General features: G+C 46.2%; 2 protein-coding genes across 19 annotated transcripts in view; both read left to right on the plus strand.

Annotated features, from left to right (window-relative positions):
• The window catches only part of ep300a (EP300 lysine acetyltransferase a), an 18218-nt gene extending 3764 nt beyond the window's left edge, over positions 1–14454 (plus strand). The window contains exons 3-31 of one of the 12 annotated variants that reach the window (XM_085904393.1): positions 464–643; positions 938–1268; positions 1528–1647; positions 1801–2040; positions 2154–2256; positions 2370–2498; positions 2624–2741; positions 2818–2974; positions 3084–3158; positions 3246–3331; positions 3514–3666; positions 3847–4323; positions 4606–5014; positions 5114–5232; positions 5347–5410; positions 5531–5706; positions 5836–5924; positions 6631–6741; positions 7021–7077; positions 7157–7234; positions 7334–7401; positions 7474–7624; positions 7745–7891; positions 8044–8157; positions 8265–8430; positions 8532–8699; positions 8775–8936; positions 9099–9398; positions 9551–14454. In XM_085904393.1, the coding sequence (XP_085760519.1) occupies positions 464–643; positions 938–1268; positions 1528–1647; positions 1801–2040; positions 2154–2256; positions 2370–2498; positions 2624–2741; positions 2818–2974; positions 3084–3158; positions 3246–3331; positions 3514–3666; positions 3847–4323; positions 4606–5014; positions 5114–5232; positions 5347–5410; positions 5531–5706; positions 5836–5924; positions 6631–6741; positions 7021–7077; positions 7157–7234; positions 7334–7401; positions 7474–7624; positions 7745–7891; positions 8044–8157; positions 8265–8430; positions 8532–8699; positions 8775–8936; positions 9099–9398; positions 9551–12559 (7557 nt within the window). In that variant the 3' untranslated portion in view covers positions 12560–14454. The remainder of the gene's footprint in view (positions 1–463; positions 644–937; positions 1269–1527; positions 1648–1800; positions 2041–2153; positions 2257–2369; positions 2499–2623; positions 2742–2817; positions 2975–3083; positions 3159–3245; positions 3332–3513; positions 3667–3846; positions 4324–4605; positions 5015–5113; positions 5233–5346; positions 5411–5530; positions 5707–5835; positions 5925–6630; positions 6742–7020; positions 7078–7156; positions 7235–7333; positions 7402–7473; positions 7625–7744; positions 7892–8043; positions 8158–8264; positions 8431–8531; positions 8700–8774; positions 8937–9098; positions 9399–9550) is intronic. The other 11 variants (XM_085904396.1, XM_085904398.1, XM_085904400.1 and 8 more) reach the window with 11 other exon arrangements.
• Positions 14455–14711: 257 nt separating this feature from the next.
• On the plus strand, positions 14712–20560 carry LOC147039553 (uncharacterized). 7 transcript variants are annotated; one of them, XM_085904418.1, is made up of 9 exons: positions 14721–14895; positions 14958–14983; positions 15750–15845; positions 15996–16355; positions 18464–18515; positions 18595–18706; positions 19518–19575; positions 19637–19703; positions 19781–20560. In XM_085904418.1, the coding sequence occupies exons 4-9, from the start codon at positions 16018–16020 to the stop codon at positions 19790–19792; spliced, it is 639 nt and encodes a 212-aa protein (XP_085760544.1). In that variant the 5' UTR covers positions 14721–14895; positions 14958–14983; positions 15750–15845; positions 15996–16017; the 3' UTR covers positions 19793–20560. The 7 variants fall into 7 exon arrangements, 5 of the variants coding, with proteins under 5 accessions (XP_085760544.1, XP_085760542.1, XP_085760546.1 ...); XR_015063429.1 differs by having other exon boundaries at positions 14722–14895; positions 18595–18627; XM_085904419.1 differs by having other exon boundaries at positions 14795–14895; positions 15996–16032; positions 16154–16355; positions 19637–20560.
• The last annotated feature ends 163 nt before the right edge of the window (positions 20561–20723 follow it).

Genomic DNA, 20723 nt, shown 5'->3' on the forward strand with positions numbered 1-20723 from the left:
AAATAGATCTATCTATGCCTTCGGTCTAGTGAGAAAATCGCTGTTATTCGCAAAAGTTCCAGTCATTTCATTCCAGGTAGGCTGTTAACACTTGTGGCGTGTCAGAACGGTTATGGTCGTTCAAAATTACATAGTGAGCCTGATAACATATTTGAAATTCATTTTTCAACTGTATGTTGGTCACACTTTTATCCCCCTTCTCATCAGTTAGATGTTATATAGAAGTCAGTTAACACAACCATTTGCGATGATTGGTTGGTAGATGCCCAGTGGGACACATTGTAATTAATATCTTGCATTTGTGGTTTTATGAGTAGATAATTTCCACTGGGGAAAAAAAAAAAACCTCTTGACTTTTGGCCAAGATTGCAATCTCAGGCTTAGTTTTTAACAGTGCACAACGGCTGGCATGAGGTTTGTCATCGTCCATGCGCTAAAATATTTTGCCAATGTGTGTGTCTAGATGGCGATGATGAGCAACCAAGGGGTCTCCTTTGGCGGTCCTTATGCGGGGCAGGGGAATCAAGGCCTCGGTGGAGCGGGAATGGGCCCTCAACATCCCAATAAAGGCCCCATGGCTAACAGCCTGGCTCAGTTCAACATGGACAAGAAGAGTCAGCCCATTCAAGGAATGGCCACTATGGTAAGAAATACTGCCAACAAACCGCTTCAAATGTTTCGCTTCAATGTAACCATGACTTCTTATTATTCAGCTATCTGGCTGTTTTATTCCAAATGTGACTCAACGGTGACCATTCACTTTAATCTTGTATCTGGCCTTGTCTTTTCTCATTCTCCGCCTCCTCCTCCTCCTTTTTTTTTTTTTTTTTTTAAAAACTCTTAATTTAACTAAATTCATCACCTACTTCTTTTATGTCTTTGTGTACTTATCCCGTCCCGTGCACCTTGCTCACGCCCTTTTATTTCTCTCTTGCAGGGCTCACAGCAGTCCCAGTCAGGTGTTAGCGGGCCCTCGGTTGCATCTGTGGGAGGGGCACCTGGCATGGTTCCCGGTGCTCAGGGAGGCCTGGTGGGTTCCGGCACCCAAGTTTCGGCGGCCTCTGCCGCGGCCGGAGCGCCTCCCACCGCTGATCCCGAGAAGCGCAAACTGATCCAGCAGCAGCTCGTTCTCCTGCTCCACGCCCACAAATGTCAGCGGCGCGAGCAGGCCAACGGCGAAGTCCGACAGTGCAACCTGCCCCATTGCCGGACCATGAAGAACGTCCTCAATCACATGACTCATTGCCAAGCCGGCAAGAATTGTCAGGGTCAGTTGACGAAGCACCACAAATTAATTCAACATAAATTTCATAGTCATCCGCTATCAATTCTTTACCACCATGTATTTTAATTAACTCTTCAAACAACTATTGAAAGGATTATTTTTGTCGTTTGTTGAACAATCTTCAGTGTACAATTGAATGTAATGTCTGTTTCTGTACAATTTGATTTCTTTTTTTCATGGCTGGGAAGACAAACAGCAAAGCCACAGCAACAAAATTTATTTTCATCCCTTTTCTTCCTCAGTCGCTCACTGTGCATCGTCAAGGCAAATCATCTCCCACTGGAAGAACTGCACTCGACAGGACTGTCCTGTCTGCCTCCCACTGAAGAACGCTGGGGACAAGAGGAACCCGCAGTGTGAGTGTCTGTATCTGACCAAAACTTTTTTTTTTTTTCCAACAATTGTCCCATCATTGGAAGATATGGGCTACTTCATATTTTGATTTATCAATGTGTCATTGCAAATTTTCTGCTCAAGTGTATCTAATAGTCCTCAATTGTCATGTGCCCTCACAGCTCTTCTGGGCGCAGCTGCTGCAGGTCTGAGCAGTTCTCTCGGGTCAGTCCCCGGTAGCCAACCAAGTGCTCCAAACCTCAATCCACCGAGCCAGATCGACCCTAGTTCGATAGAAAGAGCCTATGCAGCACTGGGTCTTACCTACCAGGGAAACCAGATCCAGGGTCAGCATTCTCAGTCTAACATGGTCAACCAGGCCCTCCAAGGCCAGCCTGGTATGAGGCCCATGAACCCGATGGGTAAGTTGTGAAGTATGAAGACTTTTCAATCTGCAGCAGTGAAGTTGCATGCGTTTTTTTTTGTTAATGAGTGATGCAGATGTATCAAATGATTGTGTTCTCTTCATGTCTAGGAGCGAATCCTATGGGAGTTAATGGAGGTGTGGGTGCCACTTCTCAGAATCAAGCCAACTTACTGCAAGACCCTATGATGCATCTCAATGTGAATAGCCAGGGGTACGCAGGAAGAATCACTTCAAACCAAACAGTCCTTATTTCTCAAAATAGTTTTGACTGTTATCTATGTGAACTTCCTAATTTGAAAGGCACCTTCCGTTTTTGTTCTTTAGTTTGATGAATGATGCCAGTGGGGTCGTCGGCTCCATGCCTGCAGCAGGCCCTCCTTCTACGACAGGAATGAGAAAAAGTTGGCACGAGGACATCACGCAGGACCTGCGAAACCACTTGGTACACAAGCTGTAAGTACCGACAACTCTGATTGTCTCCCCCCCCCGCGACTCATTCTTATTTTGTCTATGCGATACTGACGAATGATCTGACCCTTTCTTAATGGTATTTTTGTATTATTATTTTTCACCCGCAGTGTTCAAGCCATTTTTCCAACTCCGGACCCCGCAGCTTTAAAAGACCGCCGGATGGAGAACTTGGTGGCTTACGCCAGAAAGGTTGAAGGGGACATGTACGAATCGGCAAATAATAGAGTAAGTTACCACAGCGGTTGATGATGCGTACTGGTATTTATTTTAATTTGACATTCTTTGACTTCTTTTGGGGCAGGCTGAGTACTATCACTTGCTAGCTGAGAAGATCTACAAAATCCAGAAAGAGCTGGAGGAGAAGAGGAGGACCCGTCTCCAAAAGCAGGGTCTGGGTCTTGGCCCTGCTGGTATGGGTCAGTCTCCTACTGGACTGCCTCCAAGTGAGTTTGGGGATGGTATGCCACATTTATGTGAACCATTACTATGTTACCTGAGAAAAAGAAGGGGGGGGGGGTGCTGCACCCTCTTTGGCATGTACATAAGCATACCTCTGTTTTTCCCCAGATGGTCCCCTCCCTGACCCATCTATGGTACGACCCACCGGACCCAATCAGATGGTCAACAGGATGCAAAGCCCAGGTATAAAATCACGGGAGACCAGCTCACATTATTTCCAAAGCGATTGAAGCGGTAAGTGTTGTGCTAACAGTTGACGTGTTTTGCCAGGCATGAATCAATTCAATCAGATGGGGATGCAGTCTATGGGCCAGAGGTCCACTCCTCCTCTCCCCTTGGGAACATCTGGCAATCAGGTCAGTGCAAAGTGAAGTTGACTTGTGTCGATAGATTTATTACGGGATAATTGTCTTCCCATTGTTGTTTTGATTAGGACCACAGTGGCAGACGACTGCTGTTTAATCATCTATTAGATGGACACATTCAAATCCATATTTTGTAATTCAAAATTCTCAATGATTTCTATGTTTACACCTAGATGGGAATGGTGGGACCGAGGATGGGTCAGCCTAATGTCAACCAGCTCCAGAACCAGTATCTGTCTCCGGGGCAGTTTCCTGGCGCAGGCCCTGTTGTCGGAACAGCTCCTCCCGGGATGGGACAGTCTGGACTCCAGGGAGGCATGGCACAGGTAAGGTCATAAAAGCTATGTTCAGAACACAATACTTGCTTGCATCTCTTATTCATTATGGCTCTGCGATGAATGTTTTTTTTTTTTTTTCTTAATTTGAATTTAAGGAGAAATATATTTGCCACATCAACAAATGTTTATGACCGTCCTAACACTTAATTCTATTTGTCCTCTTCTCAGACGCAGATGGGCACTCCTCCCTCTCTCCCAGTTGCTAGTCCATTAGCACAACCAGGTTCTGTAAGCGGAATCTCTGCGGTGGGACCCATGGGTCCTCAGAGTGTTGGCGGCGGAGGCCCCAACTCCACCGTTGGAGCCCCTACCTCCTCCATGACTCCGAATGCAAACCAGCAAGCCAACTCCATCCCCCATTTAGGAGCCATGCGCGGCAGCTCGCCCTCTCCGGCTCACAGTCGCTCGCCCACGCCTCACCAAACGCCCCCCAGACTCGCCGGCTCCCAAACCCCTCAGCCTCACACCCCTAACGCGCCGCAGTTGGCATCGCTGCAAGCCCCCCAACAGAACCAGCTGGGCCAGGGTCCTGGCTCCAACAAGCCCCTCCAGCAGCCGCACATTGGGGCTGGCTCCACTACACCATCCCACCCCGGACTTGGCTCGGGCTCAACACCTCATGGGGCTCAGCTGCCACGCACTCCGGTCAGTGTTGTTTGAAATAAACACATTTGATAGATACAGTCTTTCCATGTTTCTCTGCACCGTTCTAATCTTCTAGTCGTTGCCTTTTTGTGTTATGTAACAAAAACTGGAATTTTGTATTGTCCTCAAAATGTGTCTCTAAGAATCGCTACTTGTAAAAGAGCAACAGTCCTTGACTGTGTTCTTTTTATCAGTAGAACATTAAATTATTGCATTTTTTTTCCCCTCACTTTGACTGAGGTTATTTCTTTTTTTTTTTTTTTTTCTCCTCTTCTCCTGCAGTTGTCCCAAAAAGGTTCGTTCCAAGCAGACGGCCAGGCTTTGACTCCAGCCTCGGTCAACAGCCTGGATAATTCCTCTCAGCACGTACAGTCGGACTCCACGGCCGCCACCCTCGACCATAAGTCCGAAGTCAAGCTGCAAGATGATGCGGAAGAGAGCGACTCTGGCACCGGCTCCAAGGGGGGGAAGCTCGGCAACGTCACAATGGAGGAAAGTCCTGTGAAAATTGAGGTGAAGAAGGAGGAGTGTTCTGGAGAAGGGGGCAAGGTAGTTCCAATGGATACATCAGCCGCCGCTCCAACGTCGCTGGTAAAAAGTGAGGAGAAGAAACCAGAGGTGAAAAAGGAGTTAAAAGACGAAGAACAATCATCCGACTCAGCTGTATCACAAGCACCAGCAAAAAAGAAGAGTATGAAAAAGTTGATTTTTAAACATACACTGATGACTTTATTTTTTCTTTTATTGTCTTGTTTTGTATCATAACCAAAATGTGTTTACGTTGTTGAAGTTTTCAAGCCAGAAGAGCTTCGCCAGGCCCTAATGCCAACACTGGAGTCCCTCTACAGGCAGGAACCGGAGTCGCTGCCCTTCAGGATGCCTGTTGATCCACAGCTGCTGTGCATACCTGTACGTAAGCAAGTTATAGACTCTTCCTCTGTGGCTTTCCACTTTGGTCAACAGAGTTTTGAGTTGATCCACTTTTATGGGATATAATACATGATCAGGATGTTTTTTTTACAGGACTACTTTGACATTGTGAAGAACCCTATGGATTTGTCCACTATCAAGCGGAAGCTCGATACAGGTCAGTATTTTTTCTTAAAGATTTCTTTTTTTTTTTTATCTTGCAGAAACATCTACTGGGTGGGATGATTTGCATGTTACTGTAGGTCTTCTCTCATAACGCCAAGTGTTTTGCTTATAGGTCAATATCAAGATCCCTGGCAGTATGTGGATGACATCTGGTTGATGTTCAACAACGCTTGGCTGTACAATCGCAAAACATCTCGAGTCTACAAGTGCTGCTCCAAACTGGCGGAAGTCTTTGAACAAGAGATTGACCCAGTCATGCAGAGACTTGGCTACTGTTGTGGAAGGAAGGTGAGATCTGGCAAGAAAAAAAGAAGCAGTAGCAAGTCATTTTTCATTATACGTTCCAAAATTATTATTTTTTGTTGTTGTTTAATATTAGAATATTGCCACAACCAATTTCTGTGCTTGTGCCATCAGCTGGAGTTCTCCCCTCAGACACTGTGCTGCTATGGAAAGCAGCTGTGCACTATTCCCCGAGACGCTGCTTACTTCAGCTATCAGAACAGGTACAGCGGAAGAAATTCCATATCAAGGGAGCTTCTACATTAATTATACATTATAAATCAGTCTTCTAGTATCGTTTTGATAACTGACAATATTGTAGAAACGAGAAGTTTATTTACAGTGAAAAGATAATTGCCCTCTTCTCAAATTCAACATTTTTTGCCTAGTTTCCATACTTTCATCACAGCAACATTAAAATGAAGAATTTCAGTGAATCGGCAATTAAGCAATCATTTGTGCTTATTTGTTCATGTGTGTGCATAATATCTTGTGCTGCAGTTTCTTCCCCTGTTAAGGCACTCATTGTTTGTGCTAACCCCCCTGCACTTAGCTGTGTTGGTGATTTTTTAAATTTTATTTTTTATTTTTATGCTCATCCTATTTCATGTCTAAATAGCTAATCTTTGCTTTGCCTCGGCTCTCTACTCTTGTGTTGTCATCCATGTTTGTCTTGTCATGTTCCTGGCCCCATGTGACTTGTTTCTCCTCCCCTTCCAATGATTGTGATTTTTTTTTTTTTTTTTTGCCCTGCTCAATCATGAACCCCCCCCCCCCCTTGTACCAAAACATATGACTGGCTTTTGCGCTGACGACTTCCTCCTGTCCTGTGCTGCCACTTCTGCTTGCTGCCTTGCCCATGTTCCACCTGGGGACTGCCCTTCCATGCGCTGTCGGTCATTGACTGTGCTGTTGGGGAAAATGGTGTAGTTCACCAAAATTTGGGCTTATCGCTGACAGGTACCACTTCTGTGAGAAGTGTTTCAACGAGATCCAGGGAGAGACCGTGTCCCTGGGCGATGACCCCACTCAGCCGCAGACGTAAGTATTGTCGTATTCATTAACAAATATGAGTAGGATACATTTATTTTCAAAGTGCTGCTAACCTCAAATGTCAAGATAAAAATCTGTCAGTGCAAGTGACCTTTAAATGAACAAGCCAAACTGTTAAATTGTATTTCATCTGCTACAAATTACACCATTAGTTAAAGTTTTTGGGGTTAACAGATGTTATTTTGATTAATTTTGTCTTATGCTTTGTTTGGTTTTCATTTTGCTACTGAGGTGTTATCGTGCTCACCTTACTTCAATTTCTTTCAGCTCTATTAACAAAGATCAGTTTGAGAAGAAGAAGAATGACACACTGGACCCTGAATTGTAAGTTAAAGCGCTCACTCACAGCCATCAAATTGACCAAATCCCATGTAATGTGTGTCTTACGCCTTCTTGATTTAAGGCTTGTTGAATGTTTGGACTGTGGACGCAAGATGCACCAGATTTGTGTCTTGCACAATGAAACAATCTGGCCGTCGGGGTAAGGGGACTGTTTTTTTTTTTTTTCCTTTTCTTCTTGTCATCACAAGGAAAATGATGTAGTTGACTTCAATTCTATTTTGTTTTTGTTATGCCTCAGTTTTGTATGCGATGGCTGCCTCAAGAAGTCGAATAAGACAAGGAGGGAGAACAAGTATTCTGCTAAACGTAAGTCGCTGTTTTTCTTGAGTTATTTTGTGGAATTATGAAAATGACTTAGCTGGTTTTCTTCCCCCTCAGGGTTGCCTCAGACAAAGTTAGGCTGCTTCCTAGAGACGAGGGTGAACGACTTTCTGAAGCGTCAGAACCACCCAGAAGCTGGGGAGGTCTTCATCCGCATGGTGCATGTCTCGGACAAAATTGTGGAAGTTAAACCTGGCATGAAGTCCAGGTATGTCAACAACAAGGAGGCATCGTGTTCAAATTGTTACCAAAAGTCACTTCCTTTTTTTTTTTTTTTTTTGGCAGCTGTGGTTTTAAATTGTAGGCTTTTTCTTGATTGTCTTTGCAGGTTTGTGGATAGTGGAGAGATGTCGGAGTCTTTCCCATACAGGACAAAAGCCCTTTTTGCATTTGAAGACATTGACGGCGCAGATGTCTGCTTTTTTGGAATGCACGTTCAAGAATATGGATCGGACTGCCCGCAGCCCAATCAGAGGTATGCACATTTCACACGTAAGATTGCGAGCTACTGTGAATAATTTCAGTTTTTGAAAATAGACAAGTCTTCACAAATCAAATACTGCTGCCACTAAGTTAATCAAATAAAATTTTTCAAATTTGCGCCTTTTTTTTTTTTTTTTTCCCCAGACGAGTTTACATCTCCTACCTGGACAGTGTGCATTTTTTTCGACCACGAAGTCTACGAACGGCTGTTTACCATGAAATTCTCATTGGCTACTTGGAGTATGCCAAGAAGTTGGGGTAAGTCTTTATTGTTCGTCTTTGCAGAAATCACGTCGCTCCGATAATCAAGCATATGTTCTCTTCAAATTCTGTCTGTGCTCACATTTTTTTGCTTTACTCCCCAGCTACACAACGGGCCACATCTGGGCATGTCCGCCCAGTGAAGGGGATGACTACATCTTTCACTGCCACCCTGCTGATCAGAAGATTCCCAAGCCAAAACGTCTCCAAGAGTGGTATAAGAAGATGTTGGACAAAGCTGTGGCTGAGCGAATAGTGCACGACTACAAGGTAGCGAGGCACAAATGTCGTTTTTCTTTGGCTTGCTACATTGAACACTCCCAAACCTCAATTATTCTCTGAAAACTCACAAAACTTTTCTTCTCTTGTAGGACATCTTCAAGCAGGCGACAGAGGATCGTTTGACCAGCGCCAACGAGTTGCCTTACTTTGAAGGTGACTTTTGGCCCAATGTGCTGGAAGAGAGTATTAAAGAGCTGGAGCAGGAAGAGGAAGAGCGGAAGAGGGAGGAGAACAGCACTTCTAATGAGAGTATTGATGTAAGTAAAGGAGTGTTGTAAACACATCAAGTTGTGTTCAGTGACACTGACACCCCGCAATTCTTTTGTGCGCAGGACAGTAAAGGTGACAGTAAAAATGCCAAGAAGAAGAACAATAAGAAGACGAGTAAGAATAAGAGCAGCCTGAGTCGAGCCAATAAGAAGAAGCCAGGGATGCCCAATGTGTCCAATGACCTTTCACAGAAGCTTTATGCCACTATGGAAAAACATAAAGAGGTACGAGCAAGTAGCTCACTACACATGAGGGCTGGGTTAGCCTATTATTTGAGTGATGCACATAAAAGTATTTGGATAGGTAATTTCTTGAATATATGTACTGCGCCTTCTGCTGTTCAATGTGCTTTTTTTTTGATAATACTCATGTTTATTTCACCGTAGGTCTTCTTTGTGATCCGGCTGATCGCGGGCCCGATGGCCAACGCGCTGCCTCCCATTGTCGACCCCGATCCTCTGATGGCCTGCGACCTCATGGACGGCCGAGACGCTTTCCTAACGCTAGCCCGGGACAAACACCTGGAGTTCAGCTCGTTGAGGCGCTCTATGTGGAGCTCCATGTGCATGTTGGTGGAGTTGCATAACCAAAGTCAAGACCGTTTCGTCTACACTTGCAACCTGTGCAAACACCACGTGGAGACTCGTTTTCACTGTACCGTGTGCGAGGTGAGCTATGGAAAGGAGGCAAGTGTTGCGGGACTTTTTTCTTTATTGAAAACATCTTTTTGCTTGGAAAAAGCAAATAATTTTTATTTACGTGTCATGATTCAATGGGGTTGTGTGAGGTCGATACATACAATGATGAAAATAATTTCTCCTCATGTCATTTCTCGCAGGACTATGACCTTTGCATCACATGCTACAACACTAAGGGCCACGAGCACAAGATGGAGAAGTTAGGCCTCGGTTTGGACGACGAGAGCAGCAACCAGACGGGCGCCGCCACTCAGAGCCCGGGAGACTCGCGTCGCCTCAGCATCCAGCGCTGCATCCAATCGCTGGTCCACGCCTGCCAGTGCAGAAATGCCAACTGCTCTCTGCCGTCCTGCCAGAAGATGAAGCGCGTCGTACAACACACTAAAGGCTGCAAGAGAAAAACCAACGGCGGCTGCCCCATCTGCAAGCAGCTTATCGCGTTGTGTTGCTACCACGCCAAGCACTGTCAGGAGAACAAGTGCCCGGTGCCCTTCTGCCTGAACATCAAGCAAAAGCTTTGTCAGCAGCAGCTGCAACACAGGGTCCAGCAGGCCCAAATGCTGAGGAGGAGGATGGCCAGCATGCAGAGAGTGGGCAAACCGGCTCCGGGGGGCAACGGCCTGCCCTCTCCGGGAGCCAACAACGGAGCGACCGGTCCCGGTACGCCAACGTCTGTCGGAACGCAGCCGACCACGCCGCAGACACCCACCCCGGGAAATATGCTGGCGCTCCCTCAGCAGCAGGGAGTCGGGGTGAGCCCGATGGGTGTCACTGCTGCACAGCAACAGCAGGTTCCCCAGCAAAGCGGCGCCATACCTCCTCAGCATCATCTACACCATCAATTTCAGTCAATGGGCGCAGGTGGCGGAGGGGGGGTGATGAACTCCCCCCAGCAGCAGATGGGGATGCCTCAGCTCCAGCAACAGCAGCCCCCCAGTCTCCAGCAACTTCAGCAACATGCTAGCGCTTTGCCGCCGTACAATCCCAGACCACCGGGAGCTTCTCCTCTCCACCAGTCGCTGGGCAAACCTGGACTGGGCCCCACCACCCCACCTCAGCAGCAACAAACACCCAGCCAGGTTCAAGGGTCCATGCCCGTTCAAGGCCAGCAGCACGGACCCCCTTTGGCGGCCGTCGAGACGGCTCTAAAAATCCAACGGCTAGCAGAGACCCAGAGGCAGATGGCTCAGGCCCAGGCTCAGATCCGAGGTTTAGGACAGGGAGGGATGATGGCCCAACATCCTCACCACCAAAACAACCCGGCCCAGATGGGCATGCCTCACATGGGAGCTCAGGGAATTCCCCCCCAGGCTCAAGGGATGGTAGGCAGGACTATGTTAGACCCTCAGCAGCAGGGGATGCTGGCTGGGATGCAGCAAGGCGGCCCCCAGTCGCAGTTGCCCCCTCAAGTCCAGCAGCACCTCCAGCAAGCCAACCAGCAGTGGGGGCCAGGGGGACCAGGGATGAACCCACAGCAAAGGTCTGCCATGATGGGTCACATGGCGGCGGCGCAGCAGCAGTCAGCGGTTGCCCAGCAGCAGCAACAGCAGCAGCAGCAGCAGCAGCAGCAACTCAACCAGCAACAAGCCCAGCCAGGAAACCGTGGGCTGATGCAGGTGATGTCGGGAGGGGCAACGAGTGCAGGGGGGCCTGGAAACCTGCCACAGGGGGCGCTGCAGGATCTCCTGAGAACTCTGCGTTCCCCAAGTTCGCCCCTCCAGCAGCAGCAAGTCCTCAACATCCTTCGTTCCAACCCCACGCTCATGGCGGCATTCATCAGGCAGAGAGCGGCCAGATATCAGGGGGGGCAAGGTGGACCCGGGGTACAAGGGGGGCCTCCGCAAGGTCCTGGAGGCGTGAGGTTCCAAGGGTCTGCCGGTGGGCTACCTGCCGTAGGAGCACCCAGCATGGACAGCCAGCAGATGAACGTGAATCAATCGGGCCAGCCGGGAATGAACATAGCCCAGGGGGGCGGCGCCGGGGGGAGCGTGCCCACCATGGCTCAACTTCAGCAACTGCAACAGCAACAGCGCCCAATGTTGCCTGGCAACCTGCAGCAACAGCAAATGGCAGTCCTGCAACAGCAGCAAGGGCCCATGCAAACGGGCCAACAAAACAATATGTCCAGCATGACTCCTCATTTCAGAGAACTCTTGTTAAGAAGACAGCAGCAGATGGCCAACCACGGACAGTTCCAACAAGGACAGCAGAACTTCATGCAGCCCGGTCAAGGGCAGCCAGGAATGCCCCCTTCTTCCCAACCCCAACCAGGGGGTGGCGTAAGAGGTCCGGGGCAGCAGCAGCAGCAAGGAGGCCCACAGGGCGCTCTGGGGCAGCAAGGTTACCCAAGCAACGCTTCCCAAGTGGCTGCCGCTCTCCAACAAAGGCTGCACCAAATGCAAATGCACCAACAACAGTCGCAAAATTCCATGGGAGGTTCTCAAGCGCAAGACGGAGGGCCGGGAAGCGGCGGGCCAGGGAGCGGTCAGCTACCAACGGGACAAACCGTACCGGGGCAGCAACAGCAAGGTGGCCCCGTGCTGCCCCAGACCTCTCAAGCTCTCATTCACCAGAACATCCACCAGAGACTCCTCCAGCAGCAGCACCTGGGCGGCGGATCCCCGGCCCAGCACAGCAGCCCCATGAGCCCCCAGCAGCAACTGGCCCAGTCCCCGCACCCCCACCTCCAAGGCCAAGCCGGCTTGGGCCCGGCGGGGTCGCTGGGCAATCAGGTGAGATCGCCGCAGCCGTCACCACGGCCGCAGTCGCAGCCCCCTCACTCGAGCCCGTCCCCGCGCATGCAGTCGTCGTCATCGTCCCAGCCGCAGCCGTCGCCCCACCGCATTTCCCCGCAGACCCAGAGCGGCTCGCCCCACCCCGCCCATATTGGCCAGCATCACCCCAATATGGCGCCGCTCCAACCGCCACAGCAGCAACAACCACAACAGCAGCCGACGCCAGGCGGTCCCGTAGATCCCGGACAGTTCAGCTCGGACCAGAACTCCATCATTTCTCAGCTAAGTGGCATGGCAGCCATGCATGGCAACCAAGGGGGGCAGCCAGACATGTTGGCACCAACTAATAACAACAATAACAACAACCAGGAATTGGCAGCGAACATAAACCACAACAGTTTGGACCACATGTAGCACACATTTGTGTGTCTTCATGACAACCTGCCACCAGAGAGGGGAGTCCAACTAAGGATTTTACGAGTTTTCCGTTTTTTATTTAAATATTTTTGTGATGTATAAAATCGAACTCAAGCTTCCTATGGGAGATAGGCAGCAGAAAATCCAAGAAGTCAATAAATGAATAAATTAAAAACAATGGTAAGTTATTGCTGTTAATATATAGCTATCTATTTTTGCCAACTGTGTACAAATAGTGGAAGGGCAACATTTCAGGTTTAAGATATTTCTTCCATAGTCTATTACACAATATTTTTGGGGATGGATAATTTTTTGCCTTTTTATGAATATTTTTAAGATTTTAAATGTGGCAAAACATTAAAGTTAACAGGCTGTACCTTTCCCTTACCCCGCCCCCCTTTTCTAAAGGTTTTCCTCCTCCAATGTCATGATTGTATCCATTTTGCAGAGGGATGAAAAGTATATTATGTTTCTGAACTTTGTTATTTCGGTCAGCGGATCATAAAACAAGCCTCAACAGATTTTGCAGTTCAGCTCTTTTTCATCAGTATACGTTCCACTTCAAATAAGATGTTTGGGGTTGGTTTTATAGATTTACTATTACACCCACCCCCCCACCCCCCACCCCCTCCAAAGAACTGGCAAGGCCAATTTAGGTTTAGAGTTTGGGTTGTGATTAATTTAAATTTGTGTACTGTACATATATTTTCCATCCTGGCTTCTGAGCTGTGAGAAGAGATTATATTTTTTTTGTGTGTATTTTTATTTGAATGTTGCAGAGTTTTGCAAAAAATGTCTGTCGGGCTTATCCAACTCCCTCTTTCATCCTCACAACTTGCTCTCAGCCACAAAATTTAATTCATTGTAGTATTGTAAAAAGTTGCAAAGTGGTGGATTTGATACTGTATTTTATAATGCAAATGAGTATGACAAAAACATTGTGTGTGTGTGTGTGTATATAGTCGAAACAATTAAAATTCCCCACTTTAGATTGGATAATTATGTATATCAAAAGAACACACAAGGACACCCAAGCTGTACAGTGTTGAGGTTATGGCTGACCTTCAAGGTTCGATATAGATGTTTGGAGGCAACCTGCACCGATGCGCCTTTCCCCCCCCCCCCCCTCTTGTATAATGCTTGGAGTGAAGCATACGTTTAGTCACACATGAACAATCCCACAAGCTGGATGTGAAAAGCGCCAAGTCTATGCGACGCCGCGGGGTTTGGTTTGTAGTTGTGTGACCTTAAGGATTTCAAAAGTGGTTATTTAGCTTTTTACAAAGACAACAGTAACATGATCACTATTTTTCATTCAAAGGTTGCTGGGTTGGGTGGGGGGTGGGGGGGGGGGACCAGGTGGCAATATATCTTGAGACTTATTTTATAAGAAAAAGAGAAAAAAAAAAACAAGGAAAAACTGTCTTTTATATATAGATATATTATTTAATTTTATTTTTTGGGAAGTAAAACTTGAAGCTACAAGAATTATTAGATAAAATTGTTTTGTATGAAATATATGGTGATGCAAAACGACACTGAGACAGACATTCATTTTGCCCTGGGAGAATATTATCCCATCCTCTTTGAAAAAATGTTTCATGTACATGATTATAGATGTAAACAGTCACTGTACAAACCCACAGCAACTGAACAAAAATGTTTTGTTGATTATTTCCGCTCCAATAAAGAAGAGACTGGAAGTAATACTATTTAAATATTTGTTAAGTATTGCAATGGAATCTTTGACCACTTGTTTTGTTCTTGTTAGAAAAAAATTGGTGCTTGCTGAGAGAAAGCAAAAATAACTGTTGCTCCATTTTCATCTTTTTCTTTTTTTTAAGTTATTTTGGTGGTCTGACTGTTTTTGCCAATAAATTAATTGTACTGTTTGTACTGTTTGGTATTCTTTTGTCAAACATGCACATTTAATGGATTTTACTTGATGTAAAAGTAATGCCTTTGAGGACCACACTCATAATAAACACTCAACTCCCATGCCCCCCTTTTTAAACAAATTCGCTTCCAATTCCCCAAATTAAACTCAACAAAATTGTCACCGATGGCATTTCATTACTGACCAGAAGATGGCGCTGTTCGAAAACTAAAGCAGATTTGGTATCCGTTTTTGCGGTCAACGAAGTAACCCATTTTACAGTAGTCACCATGACAGGTCACCTGGTGGCGCTAGTGTGTAAAGCCCCGTTGGTCGAGCAGGAGAAGAAGATTTCAATTGACGGATATGACGTCATGTCTTCAGGTGAATTGGAAACAGGTGTGCTCAAGAAGAGTTATCAAATGCAGGTGCTACCGACCGCGTGGCAGTTCCTCAGGTAAGCGAGCAGGCGAGCAAATGTTTGTCGTTTCTTACGATGCCTTTTATTATTTCTTGCAGGATTTTCGCTCTCAAGAGTGTTTGAGGTTTGGGAACGGCATGCCACAATCCATTTTGCGTCGCATTGTTGAGCGTGCATTGTGCGCTTCGGTCGTTTTGTCGCTACAATATTTCAAATCTCTTTTTAATGCTGGCCAGCATTTTTATCATTCGTTTGTTTGTTGAAGGTTCGTTAATGACCGATAAGCTCGTGTTTGTCTGACGATGGGAAATGTTTAACTATAGTCCAATAAATAATTATGGTCGTTGGTTATATTGGTTCTGTTGAGATGTGTGCCCGCCATTTCCTTGTTATACAAACTTATGAATGTGACGAATTCGTTAAGTCGTGTCAAAATCAGACCGTTGTGACTCAGATCTATTCCAAGATGACGGCCGCCCGCCCGCGCTCCGCCACGCAACAAACATTTTAAGCGCGTTTTTTTTTCCTCCCGTTTTCGACGACTCTGCTCGAATCTTGCGACGCCACTAACCTGGATCATCTGTCCGATATGAGGAGTTGATGGATGATACAATTAAAATATTTTTAGAATTTTGATATAGTAGTAATTATTATAACTTATTCCAATATAATTGTATATATTTGTTTTAAATGAGTTGATGTATGATAAATTAAAATATTTGTATAATTCTGACAATTATAGTGGTGATTATTATAACTTATTACAATATTTAAATTGTATATATTTGTTTAAATGTTAAACTGTACTTAGTATGTATAATTGTTGCAAAAATATCATGCCATTGGCACTCTACTCGATGTGTATTGTTGCAATAATTTGTCTTTTGTAGTGCTAAAAAAAGCTGCCCAGCCACGATCCTTCTATACAAAGCAAGCAGGAGGCTCAGTGATGTTGAAGACACGGAGGAAGAGTTGTCCTAAAACAGGTGAAACCCCATTTGTGTAAAATTTCAGCTTCCCAGCACACAATTAATGGCCGTTTGTGCAGTTTTAGCTTCCCAGCACACAATTAATGGCAGTTTGTGTTGAGTTTTAGCTTCCCAGCACACAATTAATGGTTCCTTGTGTTTTTGCAGGCTGCAAGAGGAGCCCAACGGGATGAGGAAAAGGAGCAATGCCATCTCAAAAGGAGCAATGCCATCTCAAAAGGAGCAATGCCATCTCAAAAGGAGCAATGCCAAATGCCATCTCAAAAGGAGCAATGCCAAATGCCATCTCAAAAGGAGCAATGCCAAATGCCATCTCAAAAGGAGCAATGCCATCTCAAAAGGAGCAATGCCATCTCAAAAGGAGCAATGCCATCTCAAAAGGAGCAATGCCATCTCACAAGGAGCAATGCCATCTCACAAGGAGCAATGCCATCTCAAAAGGAGCAATGCCATCTCAAAAGGAGCAATGCCATATCAAGTCAAGAATCAAGCAGCACGCTGCAAAAGGTGTGTGCGGATCATGTGACCAGGAGGGGGCAGTGTTGGTTGCCTTTGGTTATGGGTGTACGACGGGCAGTGTTGCAGGTGAAGGCAGTGTTTAGTTTAGGGGGTCTGATGGTTGGACTTGCTGAAGAGGTGTGTTGTGGTTGTGGTTGTGGTTGAGGTTGTGGCTTGTCTGGATCCAGAGCAGCGTTGTCTTGTGCTAGAATTGCCATTGATGGCGCATTTGGGGGAGGACGTTATCACGTGGATGGATACAAACAAAACTTTGACGTAGAGCCGAATGTCCAATTTTGCAATATGACTTGACTATTGTAACATTGTGTCTTTTTCCTAACCTACCACTTGTGTTGTGTGTTCTCCCGTCAGTGTAGGGCGGATGGAGCGAGCCGGTCCCGAATGAATGTCCAATTTTGCAATACGACTTGTAACATTTTGTCTTTTTCTAACCTACCACTGTCATACATAATCTAACCCTAACCTACCACTGTCGTACTTGCGTTCTGTGTTCGCCCCTCGGTGTAGGGCGGCGTTGGAGTGAGCCGGTCCTGAATGTCCAATTTTGCAATATGACTTGTAACGCTTTGTCTTTTTCTAACCTACCACTGTCGTACTTGTGTTCTGTGTGCTCCCCTCGGTGTAGGGCAGCGTTGGAGCAAGCCGGCCCCATATGTCCAATTTTGCAATAAGACTTGTAACACTTTCTCCTTTTCTAACCTACTGCTGTTGTACTAAATCTAACCCTAACCTGCCACTGCCGTACTTGCGTTCATTGTTCTCCCCTCAGTGTAGGGCGGCGTTGGAGCGAGTCTGTAACATTTTGGGTCTTTTTCTAACCTACCACTGTTGTACTTAATCGAACCCTAATTTAGCGCTGTCGTATTTGCTTTCTTTGTGTTCTCCCCTCGGTGTAGGGCTGCGTTGGAGTGAGCTGGTAACATTTTGTCTTTTTCTAACCTACGACTGTCGTGCTTAATCTAACCCTAACCTACCACTGTCGTACTTGTGTTCTTTGTTCTCCCCTAGGTGTAGGGCGGCGTTGGAGCGAGCCGGTAGCATTTTGTCTTTTTCTAACCTACCACTGGCGTACCTAATCTAACCCTAACCTACCGCTGTCATACTTGCGTTCTTTGTTCTCCCCTAGGTGTAGGGTGGCGTTGGAGCGAGCCGGTCCCGAATGTCCAATTTTGCAATATGACTTGTAGCATGTTGTCTTTTTCTAACATACCACTGTTGTACTTAATCTAAACCTAACCTACTACTGATGAACTTGCGTTCCTTGTTCTCCTCTCGGTGTAGGGCGGCGTTGGAGCGAGCCGGCCCTGCATCTCCAATTTTGCAATATGACTTGTAACATTTTGTCTTTTTCTCACCCTACCACTGTTGTACTTAATCTAACCCTAACCTACTACTGTCATATTTGCGTCCTTTGTTCTCTCTCGGTGTAGGGCGGATGGAGAGAGACAGTCCTGAATTTCCAATTTTGCAATAGGACACTTGTAACATTTTGTCTTTTTCTAACCCACCACTGTCATACATAATCTAACCCTAACCTTATTACTGTCATACTTGCGTTCTTTTTTCTCCCCTCAGTGTAGGGCGGCGTTGGAGCAAGCCGGTCCCGAATGTCCAATTTTGCAATATGACTAACATTTTTTCTTTTTCTAACCCTACCACTGTTGTACTTAATCTAACCCTAACCTACTACTGTCGTACTTGCTTTTTTTGTTCTCCCCTAGGTGTAGGGTGGCGTTGGAGCGAGCCGGTCCCGAATGTTCAATTTTGCAATATGACTTGTAACATTTTGTCCTTTTCTAACCTACCACTGTTGTACTTAATCTATCCCTAACCTACTACTGTTGTACTTGCGTTGTTTGTTCTCCCCTCGGTGTAGGGCGGCGTTGGAGTGAGCTGGTCCTCAATGTCCAATGTTGCAATATGATTTGTAACATTGTGTCTTTTTCTGACCTACCACTGTCTTACTGGCGTCCTTTGTTCTCCCCTCGGTGTAGGGCGGCGTTGGAGTGAGCCGGTCCACGAGGACCCACCAGTCGACGGCGTTAAAGATATGACGTGAGCAGCGCACAACTCATTGCATGTTCTGCCTTTTGCAGGCTGGATGCAGAAGGGGGGAAGGGACGCACGGCCCGACCGGATCCGACGACGGTAACCAAGAGTAGCTAGCCCCTGTGACCTCCAACTTGGGGTGCTCTTTGAGTTTCTGACATTGTTTCTGTTTCTGCAGATGGTGACAGACTCCACAGGATCTAATCAGAAGGTGATGGACTGCAGTGGCATCACTCTGAAGTATCCTGCAGCCGGCCGGGTTCTGGAGGAGACTTGCGCAGCTTCAACGCGTGAAATGGATTTCTTTTCTTGTTCTAATTCACACCAGTGGTGTCCAAACGTCTGTTTGAGGGCCGCATACTGAAACATATTCCCAATTGTTTGACACAAATTCATGAAATACTCGAATCAATCATGACATTTTGTGCTACTGCTACAAAACGGTGTGGTGTTCATGTGGTGTCTTGATCAACCTGACCTTGACACAGCAAAAATGAGGAGAAACTACTGGATGTCTTCGTCTGAGAGTGCAAATTTGAACAGATGATTTGACTTGTCAACAGCATATCTTAATATCTGATGTCATGTTTTGGCGCTCCCCTAGTGGCCCGTGTCCAATGGCCTTTAGTGGCAAATAGCCCCTAGGCTGCCGTTTGGACACCAATGGTGCAAGTGTGTGTGGGTTTGCACATGTATTGGAAAACTGCCATTTGGTGGTCTTTTAGACATGTATTTTAACAAACAAAAGAAATGTTCAAATGTGGCAAATGAAACAAGCTCTGTTTTCTTGCCCTACTAGTATTTTAGAAGCTGACAAGTCATTGATGCAAGTTAAAGTTAACATCCAACTGATCTCATTCAGATCAAATAGTTCATTTCCATCCCCAATTTTTGCATGACTTTGCTCAATCCAATGGTCTGGCCCAATACTGCCATATCACAGATTTTCCAATATGTTGTGCAGCCTCGATTGAGTGCAAACGCGCAAGCGACTGCGCAGCCAAACTTTTCTGCTTGTGTCTTGCGAGGTGGAAGAGAAGCTTTGGGGGGGGTTGTGGGTTTTATCTCTTGCCAAACCACCACAATATGTCTGCCTTTCAGGGTTGCCGGATGAGTGCCTGCACCGAGAGGGACTGGACCGGACGGCGAGACCAAGGGGGTAGGTAATGAGTACGTCGACAGAAGTGAACTGCATGAGACTGAGTGGCGTCTTTTTGCAGTTGTGCGAGGATGAGTCCAAACACCGGCCCGCAGTGGACCCGGACCTTCGGCGGACCTTCGGCGGACCTTCGGCCGACCTTCGGCCGACCTTCGGCGGACCTTCGGCCGACCTTCGGCCGACCTTCGGCCGACCTTCGGCCGACCTTCGGCCGTGACGAGTGGCCCGCACGGGGCGGGTGCAGATTTGGTGTGCCCAGCCAGCATTTAGGGAGAGTATGACTTTGTTTTTCCTTTTGCGCTTTCTTTCCCTCACTCTCTCCACTTTTTCACTGGGTGAGCACACTGTCTGCATGAGGCTTCTCTTTCTTCTCAGCGCTGTCATTGTGTAATATTGTTTGAAAGTGTTTTTTGATACATGGAATGAACTGTAAAGTTTGTACTGTAATTGTGTGCCTCTGTATCTGAATTAAATTGTGAACTGACTTCAAGTGGTCCATTTTAAACATTGGCATGTAAAGTCTATCTGTGTAGATTTTGAGTAAAATGCCAACATGCAAAATGGAATCATTGTGTATAAGGCAATTGTGAAATTAGTCTCAAACAAATGAGTCCAAATATGTAATGTTAAGTATACAGTGTCAGGCTTTTTTTTTTTTTCTTTTAATACACAAAGAAAACATATATGCATTCTAAATTGTTAACTAAAGCCAAGTGGCCTGATATAAATGGATGCCATTGGGAAATGTTAAACCAGTGAGTTGTGACCAATAAAATTCATCTTCGGCAAACCCTTTTTGCTACCTTGTTGTAAAATGGCCACTGAAGTCAGAATCTTGCTCCGTGTTAGTGCAATTTTTTGTAGGAGTAAAAGCCTATTTCTATCAACTGTTGAACAGTCATGCATGTGGGTGTGTTTCTGAAAGTCCACTTTGGTGTGTTGTGTTCCTGTGGGTGCTCTTGTAAATAAAGTCAACTTTGGTGTGTTTTGTATCAGTCGTCATTCACCATGTGGCTCAGTTAATACTGTATTGCTTGAATATGGCACCTATTGCATGTTTTGTTACAGATCTTGATGTCTTTGGTTGCTGTCTGACTACGAAGGCCTGTTGCTGTACAGTTGAGTGATGCCAAAGTAGTTTGAATTTA

The sequence above is a fragment of the Syngnathus leptorhynchus genome, chromosome 22, assembly GCF_054491065.1.
Source record: "Syngnathus leptorhynchus isolate UIUO chromosome 22, UIUO_Slep, whole genome shotgun sequence".
NCBI classification, from domain to species: domain Eukaryota; kingdom Metazoa; phylum Chordata; class Actinopteri; order Syngnathiformes; family Syngnathidae; genus Syngnathus; species Syngnathus leptorhynchus.

What these genes read in the sequence shown, in the direction of transcription:
- LOC147039553 (XM_085904416.1), top strand. Translation starts at nt 16,018, where the DNA reads ATGAGGAAAAGGAGCAATGCCATCTCAAAAGGAGCAATGCCATCTCAA. An exon ending in CCCGACCGGATCCGACGACG is followed by an intron (nt 18,516 to 18,594) that starts GTAACCAAGAGT and finishes CTGTTTCTGCAG; the next exon opens with ATGGTGACAGACTCCACAGG. An exon ending in GACTTGCGCAGCTTCAACGC is followed by an intron (nt 18,707 to 19,517) that starts GTGAAATGGATT and finishes TCTGCCTTTCAG; the next exon opens with GGTTGCCGGATGAGTGCCTG.